The 14,321-nt window shown below is 34.9% G+C and overlaps 1 protein-coding gene across 1 annotated transcript in view; it reads right to left on the bottom strand.

Moving 5' to 3' along the window:
- Nucleotides 1–14,321, bottom strand: part of IL1RAPL1 (interleukin 1 receptor accessory protein like 1) — a 1,341,257-nt gene that overhangs the window by 548,291 nt on the left and 778,645 nt on the right. Inside the window, exons 4-5 of the mRNA XM_029241535.1 lie at nucleotides 13,766–13,952; nucleotides 11,067–11,220 (exon numbers count right to left, since the gene is read on the bottom strand). Of these exons, the coding sequence (XP_029097368.1) occupies nucleotides 11,067–11,220; nucleotides 13,766–13,952 (341 nt within the window). The remainder of the gene's footprint in view (nucleotides 1–11,066; nucleotides 11,221–13,765; nucleotides 13,953–14,321) is intronic.

The raw sequence follows: 14,321 nt of genomic DNA, 5'->3' as shown, positions 1-14,321 counted from the left end.
GAAAGAAAGATAACATGCAAAAACAGACGGATAATTTAAGCACAGAAATGGAAATTCTTAGCAGGAATCAAAAGGAAAAGCTAGGAATTAAAACACTGTAGCAGAAATGAAGGCTGTCTATGATGGGCTCATCAGTGTACTGGACACAGCCAAGGAAAGACTTAGTTAAAAAAGGTCAATAGAAAATAGGTCAATAGGTCAATAGATATTTCATAAACCAAAATGCAGAAAGAAAACAAGAATGAAAAAAAATGTAACAGAACATCCAAGCACTATGGGATAACTTCCACAGGCAGGAGAAGGAAGAAAAGGAATAAGAAAGAAAAACTGAACCAAACAAGAAATATTTGAAATAATAATGGCCATGGAATTTCTAAAATTAATGACAGACACCAAATAAGAAACCCATGAAGCCCAGAAAACACCAAGCAGGATAAATAACAAAAATCACTACATCTAGATATACTCAAACTTTAGGAAAGAAAGCACAGACAAATAGAAAATCTTGAAAAATCACAGGAAAAATGCTATATCTATAGAGGAACAAGGCTAAGAATCAGAGTGAACCTCTTTTCAAAAAACGTTCAAGAATGAAGAGAGAGGAGTGGAACATTTAAAGTGGTGAAAAATAAAGTCATTCTAGAACAAACAAAAACAGGGAATTTATCACCACCAGACTTTTACTGCAAGAAATGTTAACATAAGTGATTCAGGCAGAAGGAAAATATATATGTCAGAAATGTGAATCAACATAAAGAAGATAAGTGTCAGAGAAGGAGTAAATGAGGGTAAAATAAAATATTTTATTTACCTTATTAAAAATTGATCTAAAAGATAACTATTTGTCTAAAGGAATAATAAGAATTTATTGGATGACTCTGTGCTCCCACTGCAGGGGGCACAGGTTCGATCCCTGGTCAGGTAACTAAGATCCCGCAAACCACTGTGGCACGGCCAAAAATAAATAAATAAATAAATTTTTTAAAGTAAAAAAATAAATAAAAAGAATTTATTGGACGTTATAACATACAGGTAAGTGAAATGAATGACAGCAATGTTATAAGGGATGAGAGGGAAGAACTGAGAATACTTTGTAATAAGGTACCTGTGCTACACACAAAGTAGCATAGTGTTTTATGAAGGTGGGCTGAGATTGGTGTTTAAAAAAAGTATTGAAATATCCACAGCAACCACTAAAAATTTTTTTAAAAGAAGTAAAACTGATAATAAGAAAGGAGAGACAAAGTAGAACCATATAAATTGTTCAATTAAAACCAGAGAAAGCAGAAGAGAAAGGAAAAACAAAGAATAAGTTCAATGAACTGAAAACACTGACAAACTTATTAATCCAACAATTTCAATAATCATTTTATTTTTTTTTAACTTTTTGTTTTTGGCCACTGACAAATACATTAGTCCAACAATTTCAAAAATCACTTTATTTTTTTTAACTTTTTTTTTTTTGGCCACGTCATGTGGCTTGTGGGATTCCCTGACCAGGGATTGAACCTAGGCCCCCAGCAGTGGAAGCGTGGAGTCCTAACCACTGGACTGCCAGGGAATTCCCTCAATAATCACTTTAAATGTAAGTGGTCTAACTACATCAGTTAAAACATAGAGAAAGTCAAAGTGGATGAAAAAAATTAAGATCGAACCATGTTGTCTGCAAGGAACCCACTTTAAAAATAAAGAACCAGATAGGTTAAAAGTGAAGGGATGAAGAAAGATATACCACGCTAACACTAATCAAAAGAAAGCTAGGTATATTAATTTCAGACAACGCTGACTTCAGAACAAGGAAAATATGAATAAAGAGGGATATTCCCCAATGACAAAGAGATCAATTCTCCAAGAAGACATAATAACCCTAAACACATGCACACCTAACAACAGAGCATCAAAATTGTGAGGCAAAAACTTAGAGAATTGAAAGGATAAACAGAAACATCCACTACTATTTTTGGAAATTTTAACACTCTACTTTCAGTAATTGAAATATCAAGCAAGCAGAAAATCAGTAAGGATACAGTTGATTTGAAAAACACTGTAAGTAAACTTGATTTAATTGACATTTATAGAATTCACCATCTGACAACAGCAAAATATACATTCCTCTCAAGCTCTCATGGGACATTCACCATGAAAGATCACATTCTGGGTCATAAAATACACTTTAACAATATTTTAAAAATAGAAATCACACGAAGTGTGTGCTCAGATCACTGAAAATAAACTAGAAGTCAATAGGAGAAAAATAGCTGGGAAAATCACCACATGCCTAGAAATTAACACATTTCTAAATAACACATGGGTCAAAGAATACTTCACAAGAGAAATTTAAAAATATTTTGAACTATATGAAAATGTAACTTACAAAACTTGTGGGATGCAGCAAAAGTAGTGTTTAGAAGAAATTTATAGAATTAAGTCTACGTTTTAGGGAAAAAGAAAACTCTAAAATAAAACCCTAAACCTCTGCTCTGTGAAAATCATTGTTAAGGAAAATCAAAAGAAAAGTTATAGTCACATGATGAGCTTCAGATTAGACACGGCCCTAAAGTTGTCTTGTGCGGACCTTAAATTCTTATTTCAGAAGAGAATCTTGGTTTAGGTAATTCATTTTTTAAAAGATCATGTGCAAAAACACTACGTTTTAAAAATAACTCACAGAATGGCCTTAGTTTTTTATGTCCGCTGGCATGTTTGTGAGTTGTGTTCTCTGTAGTATACATCCCAGAATAAAGTGGAGTGAATTCAATAGTTAAAAAAAAAAAAAAAAAGAAAAAAAGAAAAGTTACAGGATGGGAGAAAATATTCGCAAAACATACATCTGATGAGAGGGTTGTATGAAAAGTATACAAAGAATTCTTAAAACTGAGCAATGGAAAAACAAACATCCCATTTAAAAAGGAGGCTATACATCTGAACAGACACAGATCAAAGAAGATATACAAAATGCAAATAGCATATAAAAAGATGGTCAAAATAATTTATAATTAGGGAATTGGCAATTGAAAAACAGTGAGATACCACTACAAAACTATTGGAATGTTAAAATTCAAACAACAGAATTGGTGGAAGGATAGAGATCACTAAAATTCTTCATTCACTGTTGATGGAAATGCAAAATGGTACAGCTACTTTAGAAGACAGTTTGGCAGCTTCTCACAAAGCTAAATATGATCTTACCATATACTCTAAAAATTGTATTCCTAGGTATTTTTTCAACTAATTTGAAAACTTATATCAACAGAAAGACCTGCACAATAATGTATATAATAGTTTTATTCATAATCTCCAAAAACTGGAAGCACCCAAGATGCACCATTCAAAAGATGAATGGACAAACTATGGTACAGCCACACAGCAGAATATCATTCAGTAATAAAAGGAAATGAGGAGCTATCATGAATGAACCTTAAAGACACTATGCTAAATGAAATAAACCATATACAAAAAGATAAATATTGTATAATTCCACTTATTTGAGGTACCTAGAATGGTCTAATTTATAGATACAGAAATAGAGGGGTGGTTGCCAGGGATTGGTGGGAGAAGGGAATGGGGAGATACGGTTTAATGGGTACAGAGTTTCGGTTTGGAAAGATGAAAAAGTTCTAGAGGTAGATGGTGGTGAGGTAGATGGTGGTTATTGCACACAATGTGAATGCAGTTAATGCCAGTGAAATGTATACCTAAAAATGGCAAAAATGGTAAATTTTTTTAGTTATATTTTACAACAAAAACACAAAAAGCTTCTTTGAGCCCAACATCTAGAAATCTTTTTAACCAGCTGACTTCAGGACTCAGAAACTGGGCTTATATTCTGCTCCAATCATTAACCTTTGTTTTTCTTGTGTTTCTATAGAAACGTCTCTTAATAAATCCCTGATGGCTTGCACCATATAGGTTTAACTTTGGGAGCTCAACTGAAAAACTGCCTCCAGATATAAAACAACTCCTTAACTGAACTAACCTATTCTCAGGACTAAGAATGGTTCATTGTGATATGAAGCCATCTACCAACTCAGATTCTAGACTATAAAACTTATTGGGGAAGTTTCAAAGGTGGGAATAAAGGGTAGCAGAATGTGCCACCCAAAAATATGCCTCTTTGATATAAAGATAATTTTGAGCTGGTTATTTTGAGAAACTGCAGACACAGGAGAAGCTCTGAAAATAAACTAAGAGTTACCCTTTTGTAAGGGGAATTTACACTTATAAAAAAATCTTCATTTATGTAAGGGTGTCTCCCTCTCTGTACCAGGAAGAGAAAAATGACTAAATCTCCAGAAACTCTTACCAATGGAGAAGGCATTTAGATTTAGATTTAGACTTACCCTTGTTTACTGTGCTTTTCCTGGTAACCCCCCATAACTGGCCTTCTCCCCCTCCCCCAACCAAAAAACCTTTCTTTTGTCTTTAGCTGAAGATGATATTTAAGGGAGTGGCTTTGACCATCTTGGTGAGGTACTAAGTTTCCCTGGGTATCTTCCAGGTACATGTGACATATACATGTTAATAAACTTCTGTTTGTTTTTCTCTTGTTAATCTGTCTTTTATTACAGGGGGTCTTAGCCAAGAACTGTGAAGGGTAGACAGAAAATTATTTTTCCTCCCCTATAAACCTTAATATATGCAAAATTTTGAAGACATTATTTAGGAGGATGGAAGATCTCCGGAGGGAATGCAGAATGTGATAAAACCACCTAACTATCAATATATTACAACCTCACTGAAGGGGATGGGAGGAAAAGGTGCTGACCTAAGTAACTTTGGAAATGGGTGGAGTCTGTAAGACTAAAGTCAAAAGAAACTGTATATAAGCAATATACTCTAGTCTATAAAGTTGTTTCTCATAGGGGTACAGGTCAACAACTTTGATCCCATTGCACACCTATTTGGAAATAAACAATTAAGGGGGCTTCCCTGGTGGCACAGTGGTTGAGTATCTGCCTGCTAATGCAGGGGACACGGGTTCGAGCCCTGGTCTAGGAGGATCCCACATGTCGTGGAGCAACTAGGCCCGTGAGCCACAACTACTGAACCTGCACGTCTGGAGCCTGTGCTCCGCAACAAGAGAGGCCGCGATAGTGAGAGGCCCGCGCACCGCGATGAAGAGTGGCCCCCGCTTGCCACAACTAGAGAAAGCCCTCACACAGAAACAAAGACCCAACACAGCAAAAACAAATACATAAATTAACAAAAAAAAAACAATTAAGGAAATAGATGGCAGATGGTGGTAACCAGGTTTCTCACTATTGGACAGAAGGTTACACATAAGCCAAAGGAAGAGGCCAGAATGATCCCTATGGTAATGGATTAGAGTTAGAGACATAAGTATGAACTCATGTTTAGTTCAATATAGATACGAATGGTTACATACAGAAATATTTCTAGATATGTGTATATACCTGGGTTAGTATACTCATATTTCCTTGCTCTGTCAACTGACAGGTCTTAGAAGCAACTATACTTGATTAGCAATGAGTACTCCCAATGCCCAGATCTTAGTTTCTAGCACCATTCTCCAACAAAAGGAAAAAGAACTCTTCGGAAGAAATAGATGACTGCAGGGCTAGGGCAGGAAATACATAAGATGATCCTGGAGCACCTTGTAGGGTCTGAAAATAAATAAATACTCAAACACACACACACACACACACACACACACACACACACAAACTAAAATCGCTCCAAAGGGCCAAAATTGGAACAATCTGAACAACAAAATAAATAAGGTGATGGTGGATACAAACCAAAGTATAAAAGAAATATTCATGAGTCCATACTGATATAGACAATGATTGAATAAGTAGATAAATGTAGGAAAATAGATATATGTCCCATGTAGAAGAATTCCAAATAATTTAAGCATATACTCTGATTTCAAAGAGGTAGGGGCATGACTCCTCACTCCTTAAGTGTGGGCTACAGATAATGACTTCCTTCCAAAGAGTAGAGTAGGGAAAGCTGTAAAAAAGAGTAAGTTTACAGTGGCAAAATCTGACCAAGAAGTGACTAATACTACCAAGTGATGAATGTCAACATCAACAGTGACGCCATGTTGGTAGTACGATATGTTGTGATTTTTACCTCTTATGGTCTTCCAGGAATATATAACTCAAGTCTAATCATAAGAAAAACATCAAACAAATCAGTTGAACGACATTCTACAAAATAAGCACTTGTTAAAATTGTCAAGATTATCAAAAACAAGGGAAGTCAGTAACAGTAACAGCTAAAAGGAGCCTAAGGAAACAAAACAATTCAGTGTTATGTGCTATCCTAAATGGGATCCTGGAACAGAAAAAGGACATTAGGTAAAAATTAAGGAAATCTGAATAAAATATGGACTTTAGTTAATAATAATATAGCAACATTAGTTAATTGTAGCAAGTGTACCATACTAATGTTAGATGTTAATAATAGGGGAAACTGAGTGTGGGGAATACGGGATCTCTCCCTATTATCCTTTTAAATTTTTCTGTAAATGTAAAACTATTCTAAACTAAAATGTTTATAAAAAAAGAGACATTGCCCTTGACTCTGAAAAATTCATGTTCTTGTGAAAAACCAGGAGTGGCAACAAATAGTTATAATGCAGTGTGGTAGAGGTAAACAGTTTAGCTGTGCCTCGAAGAAAGAGTAAGAGTCAGCTCTGTGACATCGTGGAAGAAAAAAGATTCCAGAGGGAGCACACCAGGAGTAAGGATTAAGAGGGAGGATATTTGGAGAAAAACAGTAAAACAGTGTGGCTGAGGCATAGAGAAGAGGGTAGAGGCTACAAACGATGCTGAAACATCTTATGTTTATTTTTTTTAAATGTTTAAAGTATACCAAAAGTGTCAAGCACATTTATTGTTTCTTTCACTGTGGCTTCCCTGGTGGCGCAGTTGTTAAGAATCTGCCTGTCAATGCAGGGGACATGGGTTTGAGCCCTGGTCCAGGAAGATCCCACATGCCGCAGAGCAACTAAGCCCGTGCGCCACAACTACTGAGCCTGCGCTCTAGAGCCTGCAAGCCACAACTACTGAACATGCGTGCCACAACTACGGAAGCCCACGTGCCTCGAGCCCGTGCTCCGCAACAAGAGAAGCCACCACAATGAGAAGCCCACGCACGACAAGGAAGAGTAGCCCCCGCTTGCCACAACCAGAGAAAGCCCGCGCACAGCAATGAAGACCCAATGCAGACAAAGAGGTATCACCTCATGCTGGTCAGAATGGCCATTTTCAAAAAATCTAGAAACAATAAATACTGGAAAGGGTATGGTGAAAACGGAACCCTCCTGCACTGTTGGTGGGAATGTAAATTGACACAACCACTATGGAAAACAGTATGGGGATTCCTTAAAAAACTAAAAATAGAACTACCATACGACCCAGCAATCCCACTACTGGGCATATACTCTGAGAAAACCATAATTCAAAAAGACATGTACCCCAATGTTCACTGCAGCACTATTTACAATAGCCAGGACATGGAAACAACCTAAGTGTCCATCAACAGATGAATGGATAAAGAAGATGTGGCACATATATACAATGGAATATTACTCAGCCATAAAAAGAAATGAAATTGAGTTATTTGTAGTGAGGTGGATGGACATAGAGTCTGTCATACAGAGTGAAGTAAGTCAGAAAGAGAAAAACAAATACCATATGCTAACACATATATATGGAATCTAAAAAAAAAATGGTACTGATGAACCTAGTTGCAGGGCAGGAATAAAGATGTAGACATAGAGAATGGACTTGAGGACACGAGGTGGGAAGGGGAAGCTGGGGCAAAGTGAGAGTAGCATCGACATATATACACTACCGAATATAAAATAGTTGGCTGGTGGGAAGCAGCAGCATAGCACAGGGTAATCAGCTCAGTGCTTTGTGATGACCTAGAGAGTTAGGATAGGGAGAATGGGAGGGAGGCTCAAGAGGGAGGGGATATGGGGACATATGTATGCATATGGCTGATTCACTTTGTTGTACAACAGAAACTAACACAGTATTGTGAAGCAATTATACTCCAATAAAGATCTATTAAAAAAAATGTTTAAAGTACAACAAAAGTGTCAAGCAGGTTTATTGTTTCTTTCACTGTGATCTGTTTTCCTGAACCACTACTTCAGTTAGTAGACACATACACTTTTTTTTTTTTTTTGCGGTATGTGGGCCTCTCACTGTTGTGGCCTCTCCCGTTGCGGAGCACAGGCTCCGGACGCGCAGGCTCAGTGGCCATGGCTCACAGACCCAGCCACTCCGCGGCATGTGGGATCTTCCCGGACTGGGGCACGAACCCACGTCCCCTGCATCGGCAGGCGGACTCTCAACCACTGCGCCACCAGGGAAGCCCGGCACATATACTTTTAATAAACCAAAGATCTCCCATAAAAGCTTACAATATGGCCTGTACGATGCCACTTTATTTATCCAGAAATTTTCTTTTCTCTTCATGTATTGGACTCTCTTTTGTTTTATTTTAAAGAAACATTCTAACACACTTCAAAATATATATTATCAGCTAAGGCAGATCCACTAAAACTAAATGATATCATGCTTTGCATAAGATTTACATTAAGTATAACATGACCATGATATGCATAAAAACAAGATACAAAGCAGGGATCAACTATTGCTCAGAGAAAATGCCCACCTTCGTTGCTTTACTGAGAGTTTAACTTGGGTTCTAAGAATTGCTCTTTGGCCATAGCCAAAGTAAATGAGCTATAGTGTAACACTATTTAAAGCAATGTTATGCATAAATATATCTTGTCAACAGACTTCTTGTTAAAACCTAAAATGCATTTTAATACATATTATTTTTAACTATGGGATATGTAGCTCTATGATTCAACCAAAATTTCATATATAATCAAATTTTGCTTTATACTTTATTTCCCCAAATCAATGTCACAGGTAGAGCTATTTAAATTGGAGGTATTCATAATATTCAGCTGAATGTAAACTTTCATTAACTTCCTTTTGGATATCAAGAAATAATTATTCCTCCTTTTTGCATAAAGAAAAGGAGATATTTTTTGGAGAAAATGAATGTACAAAAATATAATAGCCCTGGGTAGCATTTACGAGAAAACAATTCTATTACTGATTGTACAAAATAGCCTCACTTACATGATTTTACCATTTGGGACCCAGTTTCCAGTCTCTAGGAGACTGTTTTCCAATCACCTCTTACTAGACAGTGTTTTAGTAACCTAGCGTTTCTAGAAAGGGGAAAGATGTGCTTACCAAGAATTAGCTCTACACTCCAAAGAATAAAGACTAGAAGCTCATTCTATTTTCTTTACAGAATAGATATTTTTTCATTATTTTCAGTATGTTTTAATTTCTTTGTCTCAGTACCTACTCCTTGAAAAGCTACTTCAGTATAAAGTGCAAAAAAGAAATAATAAAATATTCAACATTTATTGTAAAGAAAACCCAAGTACAGATAGTTATGTTTCTCACTGTTCCATTAAACAGGGAGGTAAAGTGATAAAAGTAATTTTCTATACGAAGACCTATTATACACAACAAAGCTGAAAACAAAACTAGTGCAAATCATACATGTGTACATCATAGGTACGTAATACATGATTAAATGTGTGTTTACTATTCAAGTGTACCATGTATTGCTATTGTCAGTTATTTACTGGGTCTAATATCTATCAAAGGCATTACCAAAGAGCATCTTACTTATTTAACTAAATTTCCTTTCAAGCTGAATAATTACTATCCATCAAATGAATTTCATGAAATCAGATTTTGTTTTTAAGTCAAACTATATCATATCATAATTTCAAGATTTCAAGGTGATTATTGTAAGATGAAGGTGACTACCACAAAACAATTTTCATATACAGGAAAACTATTTTAAGTGAATCAATGAACAAATGGAAATCTCTTTAAAGTATCTGATATCCTTTTCTTACTTTTATATATATGTTTCATAAAAATGATTGTACAGGGACTTCCCTGGTGGTCCAGAGGTTAAGACTCCACACTTCCACTGCAGGGGATGCGGGTTCGATCCCTGGTCAGGGAATTAAGATCCCGCTTGCCATGCAGTAGGACAAAAATTAAAAAAAAAAAAAAAAGAAAGAAAAAAAGATTGTACAAAGAATGTCACCAAGAAGAATCTCTCTTAATAAGATGAGAATAATGTCTTCAACTGCCTAAAGCATTGGTCTTGATTCCCCCCCCTTTTTGTGTTGGAACCACTTTGAGAGAAGTATTCAATAACGTAAAACAGGGAATGAATACAATATTTAACATGACATCATTTAACATGACAAAACGATGCATATTTGGATATAATTCTTGTTTTGCAAGTTGATTTCATATGTATTAGCTTGCCTCATTCAATTCTTGCAAAAATGCTATGAAATAAACAAGGCAAACTTTACCATCACCATTTTATACATGAGGAAAGTGATATTTTGAAGGTTGTGGTGATTAAAATAAAGTCATGTGACTAGTGAGCTGTAGATTCGTGATTTCAGACAGTGTTCTGAACCTTGTTCTCATGCCCTTCTACCTTAGCAACCAGGTATGGGAATGAGTCCATGCAATGCATCTCACATAATTATTCAATTATTGTATCTGAAATTTTGTTATATTCAAGTTCATGAGAACACGTATATCAGGTTCATAGAGTGATAAATGAAAAGAAAAGTAATTTTTCTAATTTGGAGCAAGACAGGAAGACAGAGGTAGATTTCATATATTCCATTTCAACATTCTAGGAAGTGTTCCCAAAAATTATACCGCTACAAAATATAAGCATAATTTTCTGAAACTGTAAACTCATTATTTCAAGTACTTTCAAAAGCTAACATTTCTATAATCCCCTAAGCCTATTTTCTTTAACCTTTCATATGCATTTCAGGGCAACATGATTTGAAAGCAAGGAGGAATAAATTTCACCTATAGGAATCCACTTACATTTGGTTAAGCACTTCCTTCATTGCAAAGATTTGAAAAAAATCAATATGCAGCACAAAAAATGAAACTTAAAATGTTAGTTTCATTACTTGCAAATGAAATATTGAAGACTGTACTTACCTGTAACAGTTAGTTCAGTAGTTCTTCTCACAACAAAGCCTCCATATTTTAATTCACACGTGTAATTTCCAATGTCGTCTTCTCTGACTTCTCTTATAAGCAGGGTATCTCTTTTGAATACAATACTTGGCCTCCATGTTTTTGTCCTACATTCCTACGTGAAGAAGACAAAATGTTTATAGTACATATAGTAACTTAAAGTATTTAAAATAACTAAACTAAAAGCTTCTAAAGTTAGATTTTAAAAGAGCTAGAGTTGTGAATTAATGCTACAGATTTTCAAAACTTCTCCACATCTCTGGGAAATCAGGTACCTCAATTTGAAAAAAGCACTTTTAGCAAGAGTCACTTTATTAACGTCTAACTTCAGTGTCTCTAAATCATATATGTATTGATTTATTAGATATAAGAAAATGACATTTATTAAGATTACTCCTGACATCACTTTTAGAAGCAAACAGTCTGCATTTGATGATTATGAAATTAACTACTTTGATACTGATAATATAAAATATAAAATGAATTTTTTAGTGGAAAGCAGAAAAACTAACTCTATAGAGAAAAATGCTTTAGTTCAGTATTTTAAATCTTTTAAGGCTGCATTTAGAAATAATTCAATCTTTTCATAGCATATATATTCTACAGTCCATGGAATAAATGGCCATTATTTATATGCAAGGTCTTTATAGTCTCACAGTCTACCAAATTACGGTCTCTGCTTTAAGCTTTGGATTATAATGATGTTGGCTCAGGAGATTTCTGTTTTTGCCAAACAGAAGTCCATTTTCTCTAGCCATATTCGAAATCAGTGGAATGAGGATAAAATAACTTTAAACCTTTTAACACTAGTCAGAGGTAATATTATTTTGTTAAAAATTTATTGCCAGATCAAATTTATGCAGACCATTATTTTGATTATGTGTCTCAATGCCTGTGTATAATTGGAGGACAATTATCTGGTTATTTCAGTCCAAAATATACACTTAATATTCTCATATTAGTTGCATAAACTGTCACAGTTGCATAAATTATACACTAAATGTATGCAATACATATTCCCTTGACTATGGAAAAATAATCTGAATTGTTACAAAACTTTTAAATTCCACATATACTGCATCTCCACCCATCACTTCACTAATTATGGTCTTTATAGCGTAAGGTCACAATGACTGGGGAGATGGTGGAAGCATGACTAAAGGACCAATATAAGGCCAGCCATTTAAAAAACTGAGTGTGTGACTGTGTGTGTGTGTGTGTGTGTGTGTGTGTGTGTGTGTGTGTGGCCTCTAATGTTTCAGCAAATTTTGAGATACTATTTGCAAAAAGTGAGAAAAAGTGCATGACTCTTAAGATCAACTTATTGGCAAACAACAAAGAAATTGCATATTTAGAAGCTGAATGTACACATATGAGTACTAGAAAAATATCTGTACTTGAAGATCTTGTGTCAAACTCCCCTAATACCTCTCCCCTTTGAGGAAATCATCAGGGCTTGCTTAGAATCCTCCTGTGGAAAGCAGGCAAACCACAGAAAATCAGGGTGAGAAATATATAATTTAAAAACTTTAAAAGTAAATAAAGCTCACATGCACAGGAACAGAAATAGTGGGGCTAATATTTAAGGACTATTTAATACTGTCTAATACAGAAATCCAAGGGAAAAGTAGAAAAATATTTCAACAGTTCCCTTGATGTTCTGAATACTCCACTCCTTACTGTCAAGAATCAAAAGAAAGTCATTCAAAGAAGGGCATTACTAATTTTGGAAAAATCCTTTAAAGATTGTTAAAGATGTACTTCCTGTTTCATTTCTAACAAGTTTTGAATTCGTTATCAGTCCGGAGGGCTCATATTCTGTATACTGACATTTGTGAATCTAGTTACTAAAAGATCCAGCTTCCTAAGTTCCTATTTCCAGTTAGTTGGACAAAGCAAAAGTTTACACTAGGTATCTTTAAATCATGGAAAACATATTCCAGACAAATGTTCATAACATCTATATTGTATTTTCTTGGGTATGTTCAATAACAAAAGCATCTTTTAGATATAAATAAGTTGAAGAACATGTTCAAATCTTGAAATTCAGTCAAAGTCAATGATGTGACAGGAAGAACAGCATCTGGTTATTCTGCTTAAGCCTAAAGTTGCTTCTGGTTTTTGAAAAGAAGTTAATCTAACACTACTTTTATAATCGTATACATTTTCATCAGATTTTTAAAAACATGTATGCTTTTATACAAAAGGGATTAGGATATGCACAAAGATACTTCCATTAAACAGAATATTTCAATAAAACTAGTGCACCATTTTATCACAGAAGCAAGTCAATCCTTTTTCTCCTTGTTTGGGGACATTTTGGACTGCTTATATGAAGAGTTTGAAATGAATGCTTAATGCATTTTAGTTCCTGAAATTATCAAGACAGATTATAATAGACTTGATAGGATTATCAGCATAAACTAGATATAAACATTAACATAGTAGCTTATTACAATGTACTAAAAATACAAACATTGACTTGGATTATCAAAGCCCCTGGTTTAAAAACTTATAATGACCAGCACAACTTGCTGTAGTGTCTTAGGAAGGCAGAACTGAACTATATAACACCCATTTAAATGCTTTTATCCAACTTGCCCTAGAATAAGGTACACATTAATCTATTTATAAGTGATAAAATCATTCATAGTCCATACCTTATACCATAGGATTTCAGGTTCTCTGGATGGTAGTAAAAAATCTTCTATGTCACGGCACGAAATTTCCTTGCTTTTGCTAAGTTCAGCTTTATCAAAGTACTTCATCTTGGAATTGTAGCACAGTCCAGTGTCATTTTCACCCACTGTCAGTGAGATGGATACTTTCATACAGTAAGTGGAGTTTCTGTAATGAAGCAGAATAAATATGGTGGCCTGGTGTGAACAAAAAGCAACTGTTGTCAAGGCAGTGCATTTACTTCACTCAAAAAGGGAGAGAGGAAGAGAGGGATAAAAACTCTACTGATAATTAATGTATGGTATCATGGCTTATTCCACACGGCTCTATCTTGTCAGCCAGCTAAACAATGCTTGGTTCTGTTAAACCATTTGTATATTTTTCATATGGTAGAAAAAATTTTATATTATATAAAAGTTTGGTTTGAAAAACTGTTTAATAGACATTTTTATTTAGATTTTATCTAGGAAAATAAAATAAAGGAAGATTTAGGTCAAGAAACAAGTCAAGCCTGGTCATAATTATGCTAAAATTGGT

Source organism: Monodon monoceros, unplaced genomic scaffold (assembly GCF_005190385.1).
Source record: "Monodon monoceros isolate NGI ecotype Baffin Bay Population unplaced genomic scaffold, NGI_Narwhal_1 Super_Scaffold_22, whole genome shotgun sequence".
Lineage (NCBI taxonomy): Eukaryota > Metazoa > Chordata > Mammalia > Artiodactyla > Monodontidae > Monodon > Monodon monoceros.
The sequence above is the reverse complement of the archived record's forward strand: the minus strand, read 5'-3'. Positions and strand labels throughout refer to the sequence as shown.